Source organism: Coptis chinensis, chromosome 5 (assembly GCF_015680905.1).
Source record: "Coptis chinensis isolate HL-2020 chromosome 5, ASM1568090v1, whole genome shotgun sequence".
NCBI classification, from domain to species: domain Eukaryota; kingdom Viridiplantae; phylum Streptophyta; class Magnoliopsida; order Ranunculales; family Ranunculaceae; genus Coptis; species Coptis chinensis.
In genome coordinates, this window is record NC_141460.1 from 65,616,680 (window position 1) to 65,633,976 (window position 17,297).

At 36.3% G+C, this 17,297-nt stretch overlaps 1 protein-coding gene across 1 annotated transcript; it reads right to left on the bottom strand.

Annotated features, from left to right (window-relative positions):
* Positions 1-432: 432 nt before the first annotated feature.
* Positions 433-3,828, bottom strand: LOC147498386 (protein DETOXIFICATION 16-like). The gene is made up of 7 exons (XM_086560383.1): positions 3,441-3,828; positions 1,957-2,501; positions 1,691-1,777; positions 1,395-1,451; positions 1,053-1,291; positions 743-948; positions 433-654 (listed from the first exon to the last, which is right to left on the bottom strand). Exons 1-7 carry the CDS (start codon positions 3,708-3,710, stop codon positions 595-597), a joined length of 1,464 nt encoding a protein of 487 aa, XP_086416509.1. The 5' UTR covers positions 3,711-3,828; the 3' UTR covers positions 433-594.
* Between the last annotated feature and the right edge of the window lie 13,469 nt (positions 3,829-17,297).

Here is a 17,297-nt window from a genome sequence, read left to right on the forward strand (position 1 = left end):
ATTTGCTTCCACCTAGAGTTGGATTTCCGCAAAATTCCGAATTTTGGAAATAAATTTGAAAATTTTGGAAAGTGATACTACCACCTAGAGATGCTCTTATACTCGTTCCCATATGTAATAAACGAAGAAGGAAAAAGGAACTAGGTACTACTATAGCTACTAGGATAGATTGATATTCTAGAATTCTCACCGTGGGATGTGAGAACTCATGGCAACTCACTGCCGTGAAATATGAGAACTCACAGCAACTCACTGTGGTGGGACTATGGGGGCATGTAAAAAATATAGGGAATAACTATTATTCTTATCCCCTTTTGCCAAAGAGATGCCAATCCCATAAAGTGGGGGGTAAATGTGGCGCCCAATATCTAGTACCGGAGGAGAAGGGGAAGACAAAAACCAACACTTTGAAGTACTGAACACAACATGCAATTGTAAGGAGGCAAAATTTGACGGTTGGTTTAGAATCAACTTTATGTGCTTTGACTTTACTTGACTTTTTCCCTGTTTTTTTTCGCAAAAATTCAAAGCCTCCGCATAGATTGATTATGACATTCCTTTGCCTTAATTTGTTAGAGAAACTGTATGCCAGCTTCAAGATGTTATATCAATTGGGATGGTGGAATCATAGACTCTATCAGAAGCCTTCTTTGCCTGAACAAGGAAAGTGAAAGAGGTTATATAGTTAATTAGTGCAGCTTAAGTAAGTTTGAAAAGGATGTAGGAGGTGGAGATGCATTACCTCTTGATCCCAATTAGTACTTAAAGTGATGATTAGAAGAGATGTGACTTGCACAATCAGTGCACATATTATCCCCAGCCAAAGTCCCTCCCCTCCGAGATGAAGAACGAAAGCCAATAAAACAGCACAAGGAATGCCCACAAGGTAGTAAGCTCCAAGATTGACAAAAGCACCAATCTTTTGCCAACCACATCCTCTAGCAGTACCTGAATGGCAGCTTGAACTGGTTACTATACAGCTATCAAATGCAAAAAATGATTGGGCACCACTAAGTTATCGAAGCTTCATATGTTCAAGATTTGGAGCAAACCTGAGAGCACACATTGGATTCCATCTAAGAAGAGAGAGGTAGCTAGCACTGGCATCATAGTTGTTAAATAACTTACAACTTCTTCTTCATTGCTATAAGCGTAGCCCCAAAAATGACGCACCAAAATCATGGTTAAACTGATGAAAAGTCCCTCAGTTATGGCCAAGAAAAGCACAACCTGCACCGCTAAACGCGCAGTTCCTGGACGCCCTGCTCCTAGTTCATTTGAAACTCTTGTACTAGACGTAAAAAAGAGAAAAAGTATTACACGACTGGTTAGTAACTTAGTATTACACAACTGGTGAACTAATGAAGTGAATTTGCTTTTGGCAACCTAGCTACCTTACAGCTCCACTGAGTCCGAGTGGAACCATCCACAGCAAAGCACTTGTGTTAAGGCTGCAAATATAAATTTTCAATCAAAATCAAGTATTTCGTTTAACTTACGAGGACCCAAATTGAACAGGCTTATTCTAAAGAGCATATAAGTTCATTTATTGGAAGGTGGTGTAGAATATCTGTTTTAGTTGCGTGTGCTGCTGTACAGGTGGTGCTCGAACTTCCAAGTTAATGAGCAAGGCGGGTAGTATTAGGAAAATACTAAATACAGATATATGTGATTAAAACAAGAAGTTGACCTGATTGAAAGTACTGATGTTTCCAGCTTGGGATTAGGAAGAAGACCAGATAGAAGAACCATAAACTCGAATGACCACATCTCCAAACTGTTCCAAATCATAAAAAAATCCAACAATAAATATATGTATCTGTGATTCTGTATGCGTTAATACTTAATATGCATGTACGCCTGTATCTGCAAAATAAAAATTTATTTAATTGTAACACGCTAACACTAGCTTCAATTCTTTGTACTCATGTCTCAGAAATAAACAGTTGAAATTACCAGACCATAACAGCAGATGGAATAGCGAGTCTTATGAAGTTGAGTACATCATGCAGAGCCTCCTTTGAAAAGCCAGTCCAGGTCTTCTTGAAGGCAGGGGAGAAGTTGACATATAGTGCCAGCAGTGCCACATTGATCCAATAGGAGATGGAATTCGCCAAGGCAGCGCCTCTACTACCAAGTCCAGATTTGAACACTAGAATCCAGCATACAAGGATGTGCAAGAGTGTTGTAAGCCCAGAGCTTATCATCATCGGGATGACAATGTTTTGGGTCTGGAGAAATCGAACATGACACTGAAGGAGACCATATGCGAAAAGACTTGGGATCATATATTGAGCATAGAGGCCAGCTTCTGCTGATATATCCGGATCTTGTCCCACTAACAAGAGTATGGGACCTGTATAGGCCCAAATGACTGCAAGGGGAATGCTAACGAGTGAAAGAATAAGCATAGCTCGCTGCATGTGTATACCAAGCATATGATACTGTTTTGCTCCATAGGACTGCCCGCATAAGGTGTCCAATGCACTCCCCATTCCCATCTACTCAATACCCAAAAGCAATACATCAAAACTTTATGATATTCAGAATAAATCAAAGACATCAAAGCAGAATGGGAATACACACACACACAACACATGGCTGCTCGAAGAACGCGCTTTTTAAGTGCCATGTTTCCCTATAAACTCTTAGCGGCAAAGCTTGGTGCCTATTTGTTAACTCTTATGATAAGAACCTTCATGAAAAACATGGTAGTAATATAAAGCAACAACCACCACCACCCCCGCTTTCTAACCTTGCATCTAACCTCAAAGTCCTTGCCTCCTATTTTTTTCAGTCAAATAATTAAAGATTAAAAAGACAGCCGCACACACAGTTCGCTGAAATTTGGTCTTGGATTGGCTAGACAGGCAGAGGTCATGGAGTATACTTATATTCTAAGAAATTGAGGCAATACTGCAGTAGTAAACTAGTTGCATTTCAATGAAAAAAATAAGAGAATGTCAATGATACAGTATTCAAAATTCAAAATTGAGGGAAGTGTTTGAAATGCATGTTTGCAGTGTTGTACAACCATGTCCACTACCACTACCACTAGTCCATTATACATCATTTATCCCACAATAGATGCCAATGATTTGAAAAATGAGAGTACGAGGGCTCTGATTGCTAGGAGAATATTCTCGAAAACATAAACACCTATTATGAATGTTATCTTCCAGAATTGACTCCCCCACCAATCAAATAAAAATGGTAATGAATACTAGAGAACTTTCAATCGCCAGAAACTATATATAATTTCCTACTTTTGGAAGGAATAAAAAAAACACAACCAAGAAACGAAAAAAACACCTCATTGAGTATCAAAATGAATCAAACTTCTGAATCCCATTTCCAGACAATAAAAGTTTTTCTATGCAAAATCAAGTATATATGAAAAATAATAATAATAATAATAAAGGACACTGCACCCAACATACCAACAGGCTGAAACCAGTGACAGTAGCAAAAGAAGTAGCCATAGAAGCACCAGAAAGAGCTAATTCTCCAAGATGACCAACAAACATGATTGATATAACTTGTAAGCAATACTGCAATACATTCACTGCTATCAAAGGCCCAGCTAACCATAGTTGCTTCTTCACTTCTTCAAAAAACAGCAATCTTTTTATACCCTTTTCTTCATGAGTTTCAAGTAAGGGGGAACGTACACTTTCTGTTTTCTTGATGTCAAAATCTTCTCCACTCATTTTTCTCCTCGGTTCACAAAGATAAAAACTGTTGAAGAATGATCCTATATACGAGGGTTAACCAGCTAACATATACCAGAAAAATAACTGTACATTGGGTGAAATGCTTTAAAAAGACTTACGTTTTAAAAAAAATTGTTACTTGTTTGGTTCTCATACCCAAAAAAACATACTTTTTTTTTGAAGACTAAAAGTTGTTAAAAATTTTTCTTAAAAACTTTTTTCTTAAAAACAGTATTTTAGTTTTTTTATTTGTTAAAAACTGTTGTTACTCAGCTAAATGTTTTTTGGTTGAAACCATGAATAGGCCAAACAGTAGAGACGTCAGAGAGTCTGAGTTTTTGTTTGTATGCAATTTAAATCAGACAATGATGGGATTAATTTTGACTGGAATAATTTGATTATGAGTTACGACAAATTTTTAGTGGAAATTTTGAGTTGTAAGTTTGTAACCTGCATTTTTGCAGTCGCACGAAACCACGCCGTCACCAACCCTCCACTTTTCATAGTCCTCGACGGAAATATATATAAAATAGGGAATCTTGTCGAAAATATCTCACCAACCATAACAATTATTTTAAGAAAAAAAAATGGACATTATAAACCAGTATCTTAATTAGGCATCTCCGATGGGAGGTATTACACCTCCACCTAGACTCACCTAGGTGTCATTAGGATTTTACAACTCTAATTACAAATTATTGTATAGCCCATAAATATCTACTTTTTGTATTGGTATCACAGCTGACTACTTGTATGAAGTTATTGCTCTTGAATTTCATTAAAAGTAGGCAGAGAAAGTCTATAGCAAGAAGAGTAGGAAAAAAAATTAAAAAAGAGACTAACCTCGAGGACAACAAATCACTCTACATCCGAATACATAAGCCTAGTCCATGTCACCACAAAAAACTCAAAAACTCAAAGCTCCTAAACTTGCCTATAAAAGAGTGCTCCTAAACTTGTCTATAGTTTCTCTTTGATGAAGGTGAAGGTAAAGTATACTTACCTTCATTAATCTAATACAGGCTAACCCTTTGTTTCTTCAAGTCAATTTCGCCAAAAACCAATGGTTTGAGAACAAGCAGCTTAATAATTTAAGCAATGCCAAATGCAAGCTATTTTTAGTACCTCGAGTTCAAAATGGATAATATGCTAAAGCGTGCTGAAAAAAGCTACTTCTTACTTGAGAGCTCTAAACATCACGCAAACTTTTTTTTTTATAAGTAAGAGCATCTTTATGAGAGAAACCAAGAAAACACTAAAAATTTTAACTAAACAAAATACCAAACCGAAAAAACACTAACCAACTTCAGGAGCGATATCAAATAGTTGACATCAAATGATGCGGTTTTGGATAAATCGCGCTGTATAGCCCACACAGCTTTTGCAAAATCGCGCCATAAAAGCCTACCTTAGAAACCCAAGCCCACACAGCTTTTCCAAAAACCGCGTGCTATAATCTTTTAACCCAAGTTTCCTACGTGGCTCTCTTCATTTTTCATGTTCCCTCTAATCCTAAACTCATATCCTTAACAAAAAAAAAACTACGAAAACTCTTGACGATTTTTCAATGGATCATTCATCATTTTCTTCTTCATCGAGCTCGAGCTCGAGCTCTTCAAATGATAACACTGCAATTAAAACTCGTAAAAAATTAATGTCTATTGCTCTACCTTTGGTTCGACATTGTCTAGGTTTATTGCGTCAGCAAGAAGCGGAGTCTTCTTATAAACCATATGGTGGTTCGAAGAAATTGCAAGAATCGCCAATACAAGGCAACATTGGCTCGTGTAAATGCTAACTACTTCAATGCAAATTCTATATTCATTGACCACGACTTTCAACGCCGATTTTGTATGGGTGAGTCATTGTTTACTCGTATTTTCAATCATCTTAATCATAATGTACCATATTTTCAACAAAAAGTTAATAATGCGGGTAAATTTGGAATTATTAGAATTTTTTGAGGTAAATACCTGTGCAAACCAAATGCTGCAGATATTCAACGTTTGCTTGAAGAGTCTGAGGAACGCGGATGGCTTAGAATGCTAGGAAGCATTGATTGTATGTACTGACATTGGAAAAATTGCCCATCTGCGTGGCAAAGGTCTCACACTGGCCATGTGCATAAACCAACAGTGATTCTGGAGGCGGTTGCTTCTCGTGACACGTAGATTTGGCATGCTTTTTTTGGAATGGCGGGTTCTCACAATGATCTTAATGTGCTTGACCGCTCACCAATATTTGATAATATAGTCAATGATGAAGCTATTTCTTGTAACTACACTGTGAATGGGCATCATTATGATATGGGCTATTACTTGGCTGGCGGTATATTTTCTAATTATGTCACCTTGATTCAAACGATTTTTAAGCCGACTGTTGCACAATACAAATATTTTTGCAAAGAAGCAAGAAGCTGCTAGAAAAGCCATAGAGCGGGCATTTGGTATATTGCAGTCGCATTGGGCTATTTTAGCGAATCCGTGCAGGTTATGGTATTTGGAGACCATGGCTACTGTTATGAGGCCTTGCATCATTTTACACAATATGATTGTGAAAGATGAACACGAAATGGATATCCCGCAGTATATTCCTGATTATGAAATGCCAAGTAAAGAAGGTGCATTTGAAGATGAACACCACTTTGTTTTATCTAGTTGGGCATCTGGCGTCGAGAGGGTTTTTTCAAAAGTTGTTCATGATAGATTGAAGAATGACTTGGTCGTGTATTTGTGGAATAGGCGTGGGCGGCGTGGTCACCGTTGATTTCTATTTCTATTTGGACTTTATGTTTATTTATCGTTTCAATTTCTATATATTTGTGTTCCAAGTTTATTTCTATATATTTGTGGTTTTATGAAAAGATTTGTATATATGATAATTTTGAAAATACAAAGTAGACTCTGCAGAATTTTTTTTAGAATGATAAAAAGTATTAATTTTAAATTAAGATAACTCAAATTAAAAGAAAATATTCAATTAAAGTACATTCTAATTAAAATCAAAATACAAACTCAAATTAAAGTACGTCATAAATTAAAAAACATAAGTAGGAAGTAAATCATTTAGACTATGCACTATTTGGACTACTACCAGTGATATTGGTAACTCGATTCTTCATTTTTTGTAAAATTTCTGCCTTTTTGAGTTGCCAAATTTCGCGCTCATCTTTGGATAATTCTTCTAATTTCATTCCTAGTATTTTAGCATCATTTTCATCTTCTCGAACTTGGAGCGCATCTTTCTTCAATTGAAGTTTTTCTTTTTGGATTTGGAGCTTCCAATCCATCGCATTTTTCTTCAATTGAAATTTTTCGGATTCCATCTCATCTTTCTTCAATTGTCTTTGAGCTTCCAATTCATTGTCTTCTTTGGTGGTTTTAGAAAGTTCCACAAGAAAATCATCCAGTTTCTTAGCAATTTCCTCCACTTTAGAATCACCTTCTTTTTTCTCTTTTTGCCTTATTCTCTTTTTTTTTCTTTCCAATAGGCCTATCCTCAAGCCCATCAACTTGGTGTGGATCATAATCCATTGGTTGAGTTATCACAATTGATATTGGAACTGATGAACCTCCTTCCCCACTATTTGACTTCGACTTTTTGGTGGGTCGCAATTCATTTCTTAATTGTAGCATCTTCCATTTGGGTGAGTCTTTCACCATATTATAGCATTACATCCACTTCCAAACCCCATTATGCATTCCATATGCAATTATTGCTTCCTCAACCTACCAATTATGAAAAAACTAAATTAGAATTAAAAAATATATTTGTGAATCAAAATAACAAATAAAAAGTAAATATTTACAATCATATTGTCATTATAGCCACTTGGAGGAGATACTTGAATCTTAGAAAGAATATCATGGAATTTGTTGATATTAGCTTGAATGAGAGTCCAACAGTGTTTCATGCCCGTGAAGTTGTGTTCGGTCACTCTTCCTAGATTTGCCTGAAATGCATTTAGAATCCTACTCCAAAATTCGTTTGACTTTTGCTCATTTCCTACTGCACCATCTTTGACTAACTTGTAGCCAACTATTGGTGAGAGCAACATCTTCTTCTTGTATCCATGAAGCCCCTCTAAATTTTGTTTTTGGCTCTTCACTAGTCATTGTGGTTTAGAATAGAGAGTAGAGAGTGGAGAATAGAAGTGAGTGTAAAAACTATTGTGTGAGTGCTTCAATTTATAGTGAAAGAAAAATATAGCCGTTTTCTACCCGTTTTTTCATTTAGAGCACGCGGTGTTGTAAACAACGCGCGATTTTCTCAAAACTGCATCATTCAAGCCTACAGTCTAGCCCAACCCTATACGGTGTTTGAAAAACCGTGTGGTTCCAAAACCGCAAGAGAGATTTGATACAGCACCAAACCAAACACCAAAGTTTTGCAGATTTGGTGTTTGGTTTGGTGTTTTTTTTTTGTGTTTTCATCAATATGTGTCTCTCCTGAAGATGAAAAAACACCAAATTTCATGTTTGATGCTAGGATAGTATCTCACCTAAAAATGCTCTAATATTTATTGATTAGGATGAAAAAAAGATACAAATGTGAGAGAGAATCTCACTAATGGGGTACAGCAAGTTATGCACTAGAAGACCGCGACCTAAAGCCCATTTTAAAGAACTCCTTTAAAAGTTTAAAACAATTATGCACCCTATGGTGGCCCAAATACAAGCTCCCAACTAACTACCAAAATGCTAGCAAATGTGACATCATTGGCAATAAATGCAGTTAGTCCACACGATCATCTTCATGTTCCCTCTCCATAATAGTCTGATTGGTGTCCAAATCATGCCCCTTAGTATTCTCAGACTCTCAGTCCCACACTCCTTACTATTATTTCCATGTATTTTCCCAAAAAAGTTTTGCAAGGGCTGTTCTTCCCATACCATATGATATCCCCAAAGCCCCTGCTAATGGCACAACCATGTATTTGATCCAATCGGGAGAGTAGTAGTTAGTGTTTTGGACAAATTCTACTCACAATAGCACCAACATTTCCTTCGATAAGATTTTCATTTTGCATCCTCTGAATGCGATCATCGCGCACGATATTGTCAATTGAGCCAGTCTCTACCCCTACAATACAACTAATTGATAGCTCAACACCACCACCTTGTGATACGTCACCAAAAATAGCATCGTACCACCGCATAGTTCAATCTCACCCACTCCTTTGATAGTCACCTCACCGCCTTCCACAAATCCCAACAACATCTTCATGTTATGCTCACTTGCCTCAAAGTTTCAAACTCACTTGCCTCGCCCATGTTTTGCTCACCTTCATTGCTAAGTCTCTCGTCCAATTGTTCATTAAAGCCCACATCTACTGGATTGGTACCTTCTTCTATACCCCCAGACAGAGCATCAGCACCCACTATTGTTGTGACTGGTTCAAGAAGAGATAGTCGCATCACACAAACTAAACATGTATAAATGGTTTTTTCAGATATCTTGGATCACTTCTAGCCACATAGCGGCAGGCTGACGAGCCTTGACATGTTATCTAGAACAGTTGGTAATCATGAGATGAATTTCTTATGTAGGGACTCAAACTAAGAGTTGTACAATGAGATACCCAGGAATACCAGTCCATACTCCATACAAACAATGTCAAGGCCTCATTTAGAAAATGACTAAGGGCTATGGATTGGATAACGTTTCATCGCGGGAAGTTTGACCCATATTATCATGTTTTAATTTTGACAAGACACACACTTCTCGGACAAACGCTTAACATCTTTTTGCATGTATGGTCACCGATACTATTGGGTCATTGAGCAAGACTTCGCCCCCGGGAGTGGTGCTCACATAGTCCTAAATGAATTTTTCGAGGCCTAGTAAATCGTTTGTTCTGCTCAAACAACGAAGGATAAGATTGAGACTTGTGTTTTTGCGATAGAGCTGTGAAAAGCCGTCATTAGTCCAGATAAGACAATATTTCCAAGCATCGCGTTTGACAAGATTAGAAATTCCGGAGTATTGTCAGCTACATGATCGTCGTCGGTAACCACGGTAGATACTGAGACATTATCAGTGTCAAGCTCGTTGGGATCATTTGACAGCATAAGTTGTTGATCCAATATTGTCTTGGCAGCAACAACTTCATTTCCACGGATAAGTATGTGATAGAATCAGAATGCCTTACACATAATGCGAATACTACACAATACTAATAGATGCAAAATTTCATGCAATTCGTTAAATTAAATCCAAATAAATGACCATTCTATCATCATGAGCAGCATATTATCATTCAAATTGGCTAAGGACTAACTTAGAATAATTAATCGTAACTTTGGCGCCCCCAATTGAAGAACTGTGCGCATACCGCAAATGACAGCTTCGAACATGACCATATTATTTGAAGCGTCTTATGCAGACTAATGACAGCTTCGAACGCAAATGACAGCTTCGTACTAACTTCTCAATTTTTTTCCATTCAACTTCAAGATGACACATTCAACTTTAAGATGACACAACTAATACTAGACCAGACTTCTTATGCGGACTATCAGTTTAAATAATATAGCAATTAACGGATACATAATCTAGTAATTAACTGATAAATCCGATAAATATTGCAAGTCATCGACCCTAGGAGGTCATGCATCTTGGTGTCGACATTTTCTTCATCAAGTAATGTGTTTGATATTGGAATATCAACAATAGGAAAATCAGCCATTAACGAAGCAAAAGCTTGTCCTTTTTCAACTGTTCGAGTTTCAAAGACAATATTATAAGCGCTAAAGTAATTTTTTCACTTTGCGAGGAGACTCGATTCTTGAGTATTGCGGAAAATCATGCGGAACAAGTATTCAGTATATACGTTGACAACTCGTCCCTAAAAATAAGGCTTAAGACGTCTAGCAGGATGAACCAAGGCTAATGCAATTTTCTCAATGCAAGAATGTCTCGATTCAGCTGATATAAGAGTCTTGCTAATAAAGAATAGGAGACGACCATCGTCACTATCAAACAACAATGGACAAATATGAATTGGATATACTTTGATGAGATTCGTGAAAAGTAACCATTGTGAAGTCCGTATTTATTGTCTGGAACTCGTGGGTAACCATTGCGAACAACGAGAATCTAATCATTACAACGTAAATGATCCCACAAGCAACTATGTTGTTGGTGTGTGTTACGTTGTGGTGTGACAGATACAGCACCATTTTCGAGAACTCGTGGATGACTGTACGTTGTGAACAACAAGAATCTCATCCTCATCACGTAAACGATCCCACATGCTACGATGTCGTTGGTGTGTGTTATGTTGTGGTGCGATAGATTTCACATCATCTTCGAGAGGAATGATTAGTTTCAGACGACACTTGTAGTAATTGTTTTGTTTCCATACACACTTGAACTATCGAAGAAGTGCTTAATTCTCGAGACATTTGACTTATATTATCAGTATCAGATTGCAGATAATTTTTAGAGGCAATATCTTCGTGCTGAGCAATTTCGCGCATTGGTGGAACAATAGTAGTGTCGCGTGGATTCTGGCGTTGAAGAGTAGTAAGAGGGATTTTTTTTTGGTCTTTTGTCACCAGGTTGACCTTGAACATCATGTTTGGGATGTTCGTCAGTAAGTGCATCTTGAACTATTGTAGAATGTGATCGAAGGTTTTGAATAAGAACCGCAGACAGCGCTAATTATGTTTCGACCAAATATGATCAAAATACTAAGTAGTGACGAAAGAGATGAATAACGTAGAAAAATAGTGATAAAAGTGATAATGATTGAAAGAATGATGAGATTGTACCTTTCGATTGCCTACGTACCCAAATTATCAATGAGATCAAGTCTCCAAGACGTAGTTCTTTGTGAAAAATAGTTTTTATTTATATGTATAGAGTAGAGATTTCTTGTAGCACAAGTAATTGTAATTGAACATGACTCTTAATTGATGATTATCTTTTTGATAAGAAACGAATCTTGACATAAATTAATGTACGTAAGTGGCAAGCTATGTGGCTAGGGTTCAGCCCTAGACACATGAGTTAGTGGGCTTGTGCATTTATCTATGATATTGCAAATTGGGCCTTAGCCTTATTGATTAAACAAATAAAATGGAGACCCATACCAATGGACGTTTGCCACATAGGTGGGGGTCGAAACAGTACACTTTACCAAAAATAAATAAAAATAAGATACAGATCCCTTCAAAAACAGTATTGGGATCCGACAATGTGGCAGGTAGGTTCAAGTGAGAATATCAACATATGGTCGGACTCTTGGCCTGGTCTTCCAAATGGTAAAATCCCACATGATATAACATATAACCATCTATATACACATGTATCTGATCTTATTGATATGACCACTAGAGCTTGGAAAAATAAATATTTTGAATAACCTATTTGATGTACATACTTCTCTTAAGATACAAAACATATATCTATCAAAGTTCAATCTTAGGGATACAATAAAATGGACCTTAACAAAGATTGGGAAACATTAGTGTAAAATCTATGCATCGCCAACTGACTATAAGGACACAAACAAGTGGCACACACAACACAACTTTAGCATTCTAGGATAATAGCTTGAACCCAAGAGCTACTTTGTTTGTTTGGAAATGCTATCATTCTATAGTACCAACCAGAGATTATCTAATTACTATTATACCTATACCAAATAATGTTTGCTTGCTCTGTGATTCAGGAACTGAAACTTTACATAATTTGCTTCTTACATTCCCCTTTACTAAAGAGATGTGGTATGCTACTAGCTGGAATATTAAACTATGTGACTATGATCATATGCATGAGAAGGAATGGATATATTTATGGTATAGGCCACCTATAAACTGGCCAATAGATAAAACAATTTGGAAAAATATATGTATACTTATAAATTGAAATATATGGTTACATAGATGTAAGGTGTTATATGACAAAATAAAACCTAACTGAGAACACATAGTTCTCATCATCAATAATAGTATATCTAAAGCTAATATTGATTTGCCTGTGAATCTTACTTCTTTTAATTCTCTTATTCATAAAGATATTTGGAAACCACCACCTCTTTGCCTTCATAAACTTAATATTGTTGCAAGTTATAATAAGTCACCAACTATATTGGCATTGGCTATGTTCTCAGAGATAATAATGGTTTATTTATAGCAATAGAAACAGACACAAGAAGGAGCATACTTGTAGAAAAGGCAGAATGTTAGGTAGCTCTCAAGGGGATTAGATGGTGTAGAAGTAGTGATTGATGCAAATGACATGCAACTTTTTGAGAAGGAAAGGATCAAACTTATCATGGGCATCCAGGAGTATACGGGAAGATGTTTTGCCAGAATTCTCTAAATTTGATTTATTTATTATTATTATTATTTTTTGTATTAAGTGGATCAGTAGATCCAGAAACAAAGTAGCACATATCTTAGAGCATCTTTAGGAGAACTACCAAAAAAATTCCAAAATTTTGAACCAAAAAAACACCAAGCAACTTTAGGAGTAACATCAAATTTTCGCCATCAAACTACGCGGTTTTGGATAAACCGCGCCATATAGCCCACGCAATTTTTCCAAAACCGCGCCACTAAAGCCTAACTGACAGGCCCAAGCCCACGCGGTTTTGAGAAAACCGCGCGGTGTTCTGAACACCGCGTACTATAACCATTTAACCCTCTTGGTCATGCGAGGTTCTCTTCATTTTTCATGTTCCCTCTCATCTAAACTCATCTCCTTGAGCAAAAAAAAAAAATACTAAAACTCTTGACGATTTTTCAATGGATCATTCATCTTCTTCTGATTCTTCATCGAGCTCGAGCTCTTCAAATGATAATACTGTAGTTAACACTCGTAAATTAGTAACTATTGTTCTACCTTTGGTTCGACATCGTCTGAGTTTATTGCGTCAGCAAGAAGCGGAGTCTTCTTATAGACCACATGGTGGTTCAAAGAAAGGAAGAAAATGTAAGAATAGTCAGTACGAGGCAACACTAGCTCGTGTAAATGCTAACTACTTCGGCGCAAATCCTATATTTCGTGACCACGACTTTCGACGCCGATTTCGTATGGGTCAGTCATTATTTACTAGTATTTTCAATCATTTTAATCATAATGTAGTAATGTACCATATTTTCAACAAAAAATTAATAGTGCGGGTAAGTTTGGGATTAACCCAAAAATAAAAGTAATTGCTGCTATTGATAAATAGAAAAAGATATAGTTTACCTACGAAATGAACGATGAAACTCAAAACGTAAGTAAACTAAACTGATTCTTTTACTAATTGCTATCAAGTTTTCTACTCTCAATTCTATCGAAATAGAGTAGAGTAACAAATTCGTTCCACTCCTAGTTCTTTAGCATGGAATGATTTCTTACTTAACTAATCAGTCTTAAGTCTAGTGAGAGATTTACGAGGGGAATTCTATACTACGGGGTGGATTCAATTGACAAGTTACTTAATAACGGAATGCTACTGGAATACTTGAATGTGAATCTAGATAAAGAATTAGAGGGGAAGTGAATCCACCTCAAATCCAACTTAATCACCTAGCATAGACTGTTGTAATCCAATTCTTACGTTCTTACGGTAAGAATTGCTCATTCTAATCCCTAATTAGCATGACATTTCTGCCAATTATAACTAGCATGTGAGATCGTCCACCCATTCTCATGACGAAACACGACCTTCTAGAATGGAATAGACTCTACAACGACTCTACACTATACAACTAAGTTTTCATCAAGGCTTCATCAACCCCTCTAATGGAGGTTTTAGCCTTGATTCATCAAACCATTATTTCTCATTGAATTATAACTAAACATCATACCAAAATTCTAACTTGCCTAATCTAACTAACAATACTTCAATCTAATTTAACAACTCAGAAATGATACTCAACAAGAATTAAAATTAGATCTATAAATTGAAATGACAAAATCAAAATTGACAAACTAGCTATTTTATTTATCAAACTAATGAAGAACAATGATTCTAAAGATTAATCTAAAACAAGAATTGAAATGAACTAAACTTAATTTTATTTAATGAAAACTAGATCTAGAATTATCTATAGTTTTAGGTCTAACTAGCTACCATTAACAAAGAGCTAAGCTTTTGTTTTTATATGTTCAGATCCAAAAATCGTGCATGGGCTTGGAGCCATATTTTGGGCCAGAGAATCAGGCCCAAAACCCAATACTTTCAGTCCAAAAAGGCCTCTTCAGCTGCAGTTGACTTCGACAGACTTTTCGTCCACTTCTGCTCCTCTGATTGGGCCAAGGCTTAGACCATTGGAAAGCTCTTTCCGAGCCGGTCATTTTGACATAAGGTAGACCCAATTCTGAGGTCTGAGTCCAAAGATACGGCCTTCGGAAGTTCTGCTGATTTTGTGTGCTATTTCTGCCCGCGTTGACTTTGACTTTTCAGCTTTGACCGGGCTTTAGAAAGGCTTTGTCTTCTTGAATCTTGGCCTTTAATCACAGAACTCCTTAGCAACCAACCATTGCTTCTTTATCTCATCAAAGTGGCACATTTCTTAACATAATTGACTTTGAAGCCCGAACGATAAAAACACGTGTCGGTATTAACTCTTAATTATTACTCACATAATTGGGTCTAAAAGTATGACTATTCTGGGGGTTAAAACTACAGTTTTGGGCTCTTATCAAACCACCCCAAACAGCATTTTGCTTGTCCTCAAGCAAATATGAGAAATTAGAATAAGTGACCAAAAATGGAGTTCTAACTACTCGCTTTTACTTGAGTCGCGATTGCATTGACCATATCTGACAAGGCCTTAAACCACTAGAAATTCCCTAGTAGACGAGTTATAGCCTGCGTGAGAGTTTTCCAGTGAAGGTACTCACAAACTTCATCTATACTACAACGACTAAGAAATAAAACAATTGTTTCCTCATTCATGTCTCAACTATCTATACATCTCACTAGCAAAATGAATAAGAATAACCAAGTCAAAACCTAAACTAATATATACATAATAATCAATCATCTATGATACAAATATATATACTATGAGTAATACTATGAAATGCCTAGCAGGGTTCGTTTTGAAAACTTCGAATAGCATCCTTAAGTAGGTCCTCACATAAATGTCAAGACAAAACCACTCTGATTTTTCCGCTCAAGTTTTCATTCTCCGATTAATGCGGTGGGCACACTTTACCTTACAATCTCAATGACAAACAAGGAAGCCGAGTCGATCAAACACGTCTGCCACTTACTATCACACTAACCTATTCCTAATTGAGCTAGAGGTCTTTATTAGGTGTTCTTGGGATTAGGAGATGGTTTAAGAAGGAAAAAATGGATATTCAAAAGGACAAGTCCGAGATAATAGAGTCTTCATATTATGTAACTTAGAGAAAACCTTGTTATTTTCTTTTGCTTTTATACTTTGTTTTCATCTTTAGCCATATTTTTCTTTTTCTTTTCTTTGGCTTTTGACTCCCTTTTATTCTATTTTTTGAGTTTTTATTTATTTCTATTTTTCTTTTTCTTTTCCTTGGATGGAAACTTCTTTTCTTTTTCTGAAGCAACTAACTAATTTTTGTTTACACAGGTTTTTCTCTTCTTTTTTCTTTACTCATTCTATTCTCAAACTTATTCTAGATTGGGTAAGTTGAATTTTTTATTTTGTTTTGTTTTTGTAACAGGGTAAAGGAATTGTGGTTTATGGAAGGCTAAAGAAAGGCTCAGAGGGGCAACTAGCGGAAAATAATTCATAGGTTTGAATTTCTGGCTATATCGATCCAAAGAGGGCCTAAATTCTCGCTTAGGATATGGCATACTGATCAAGCAAGTGGACGTGTGATTTATCTATCCAGATTTTACTTCTCCCTTGTGTCATTTCTCAAATGTTTCGCTCATATAAGGCTTTAGGCTATATTCTCACATGATTTGTAGAATAAGTACTCTAGCCTAGATTTCATAAACTTACTGCTAACAATCATAGATACTCATGTAATATATTTATAGATAGATGTAAAGATTATTACCTACATATTAATCTAAGTTTCTAACAATTATTCTGATGCAAAAAAGACTTCTAGATTGTTAAGAGCATAGAGAAAGAAAACAATACCAATATTCCTAAGTGTATAACATAAACTTATTTATTTATATTTTTGAAAATTTTAACTTGAAAACAAATGCATATTATACATATCTATATCTTAACAGATGCCTTAATTACACGTGTTTCTATGCCCCCAAACAAGAAGCATGCTTTGTCCTCAAAGCATTTAAATAAAGAGGGTAGAAAAATACCATGGAAACGCGTGAAATTCTGGAATATCTGCAGGACAAGGGTAGAACATACTAATATAGGAAGGAAAACTGACGCAACTCTATAAGAGTTCCACCCATTATGGGATTAACAGAATTAATTTGCTTGGGACATAAGCAGACACTAACTGAAACTAAAAACTTACCTTATTTCCCGCTGAAGTATCCTCCTCCTCATCAAAGAGATGAGGTTCCTTCGCATCTTGCCAGGCCATTATAATTTGCCAAGCTTGCCACCATTTATCATCTACTAATGCTAACATGTTAAGTGTTATTATGTCTGATGGGATGTACGGGGT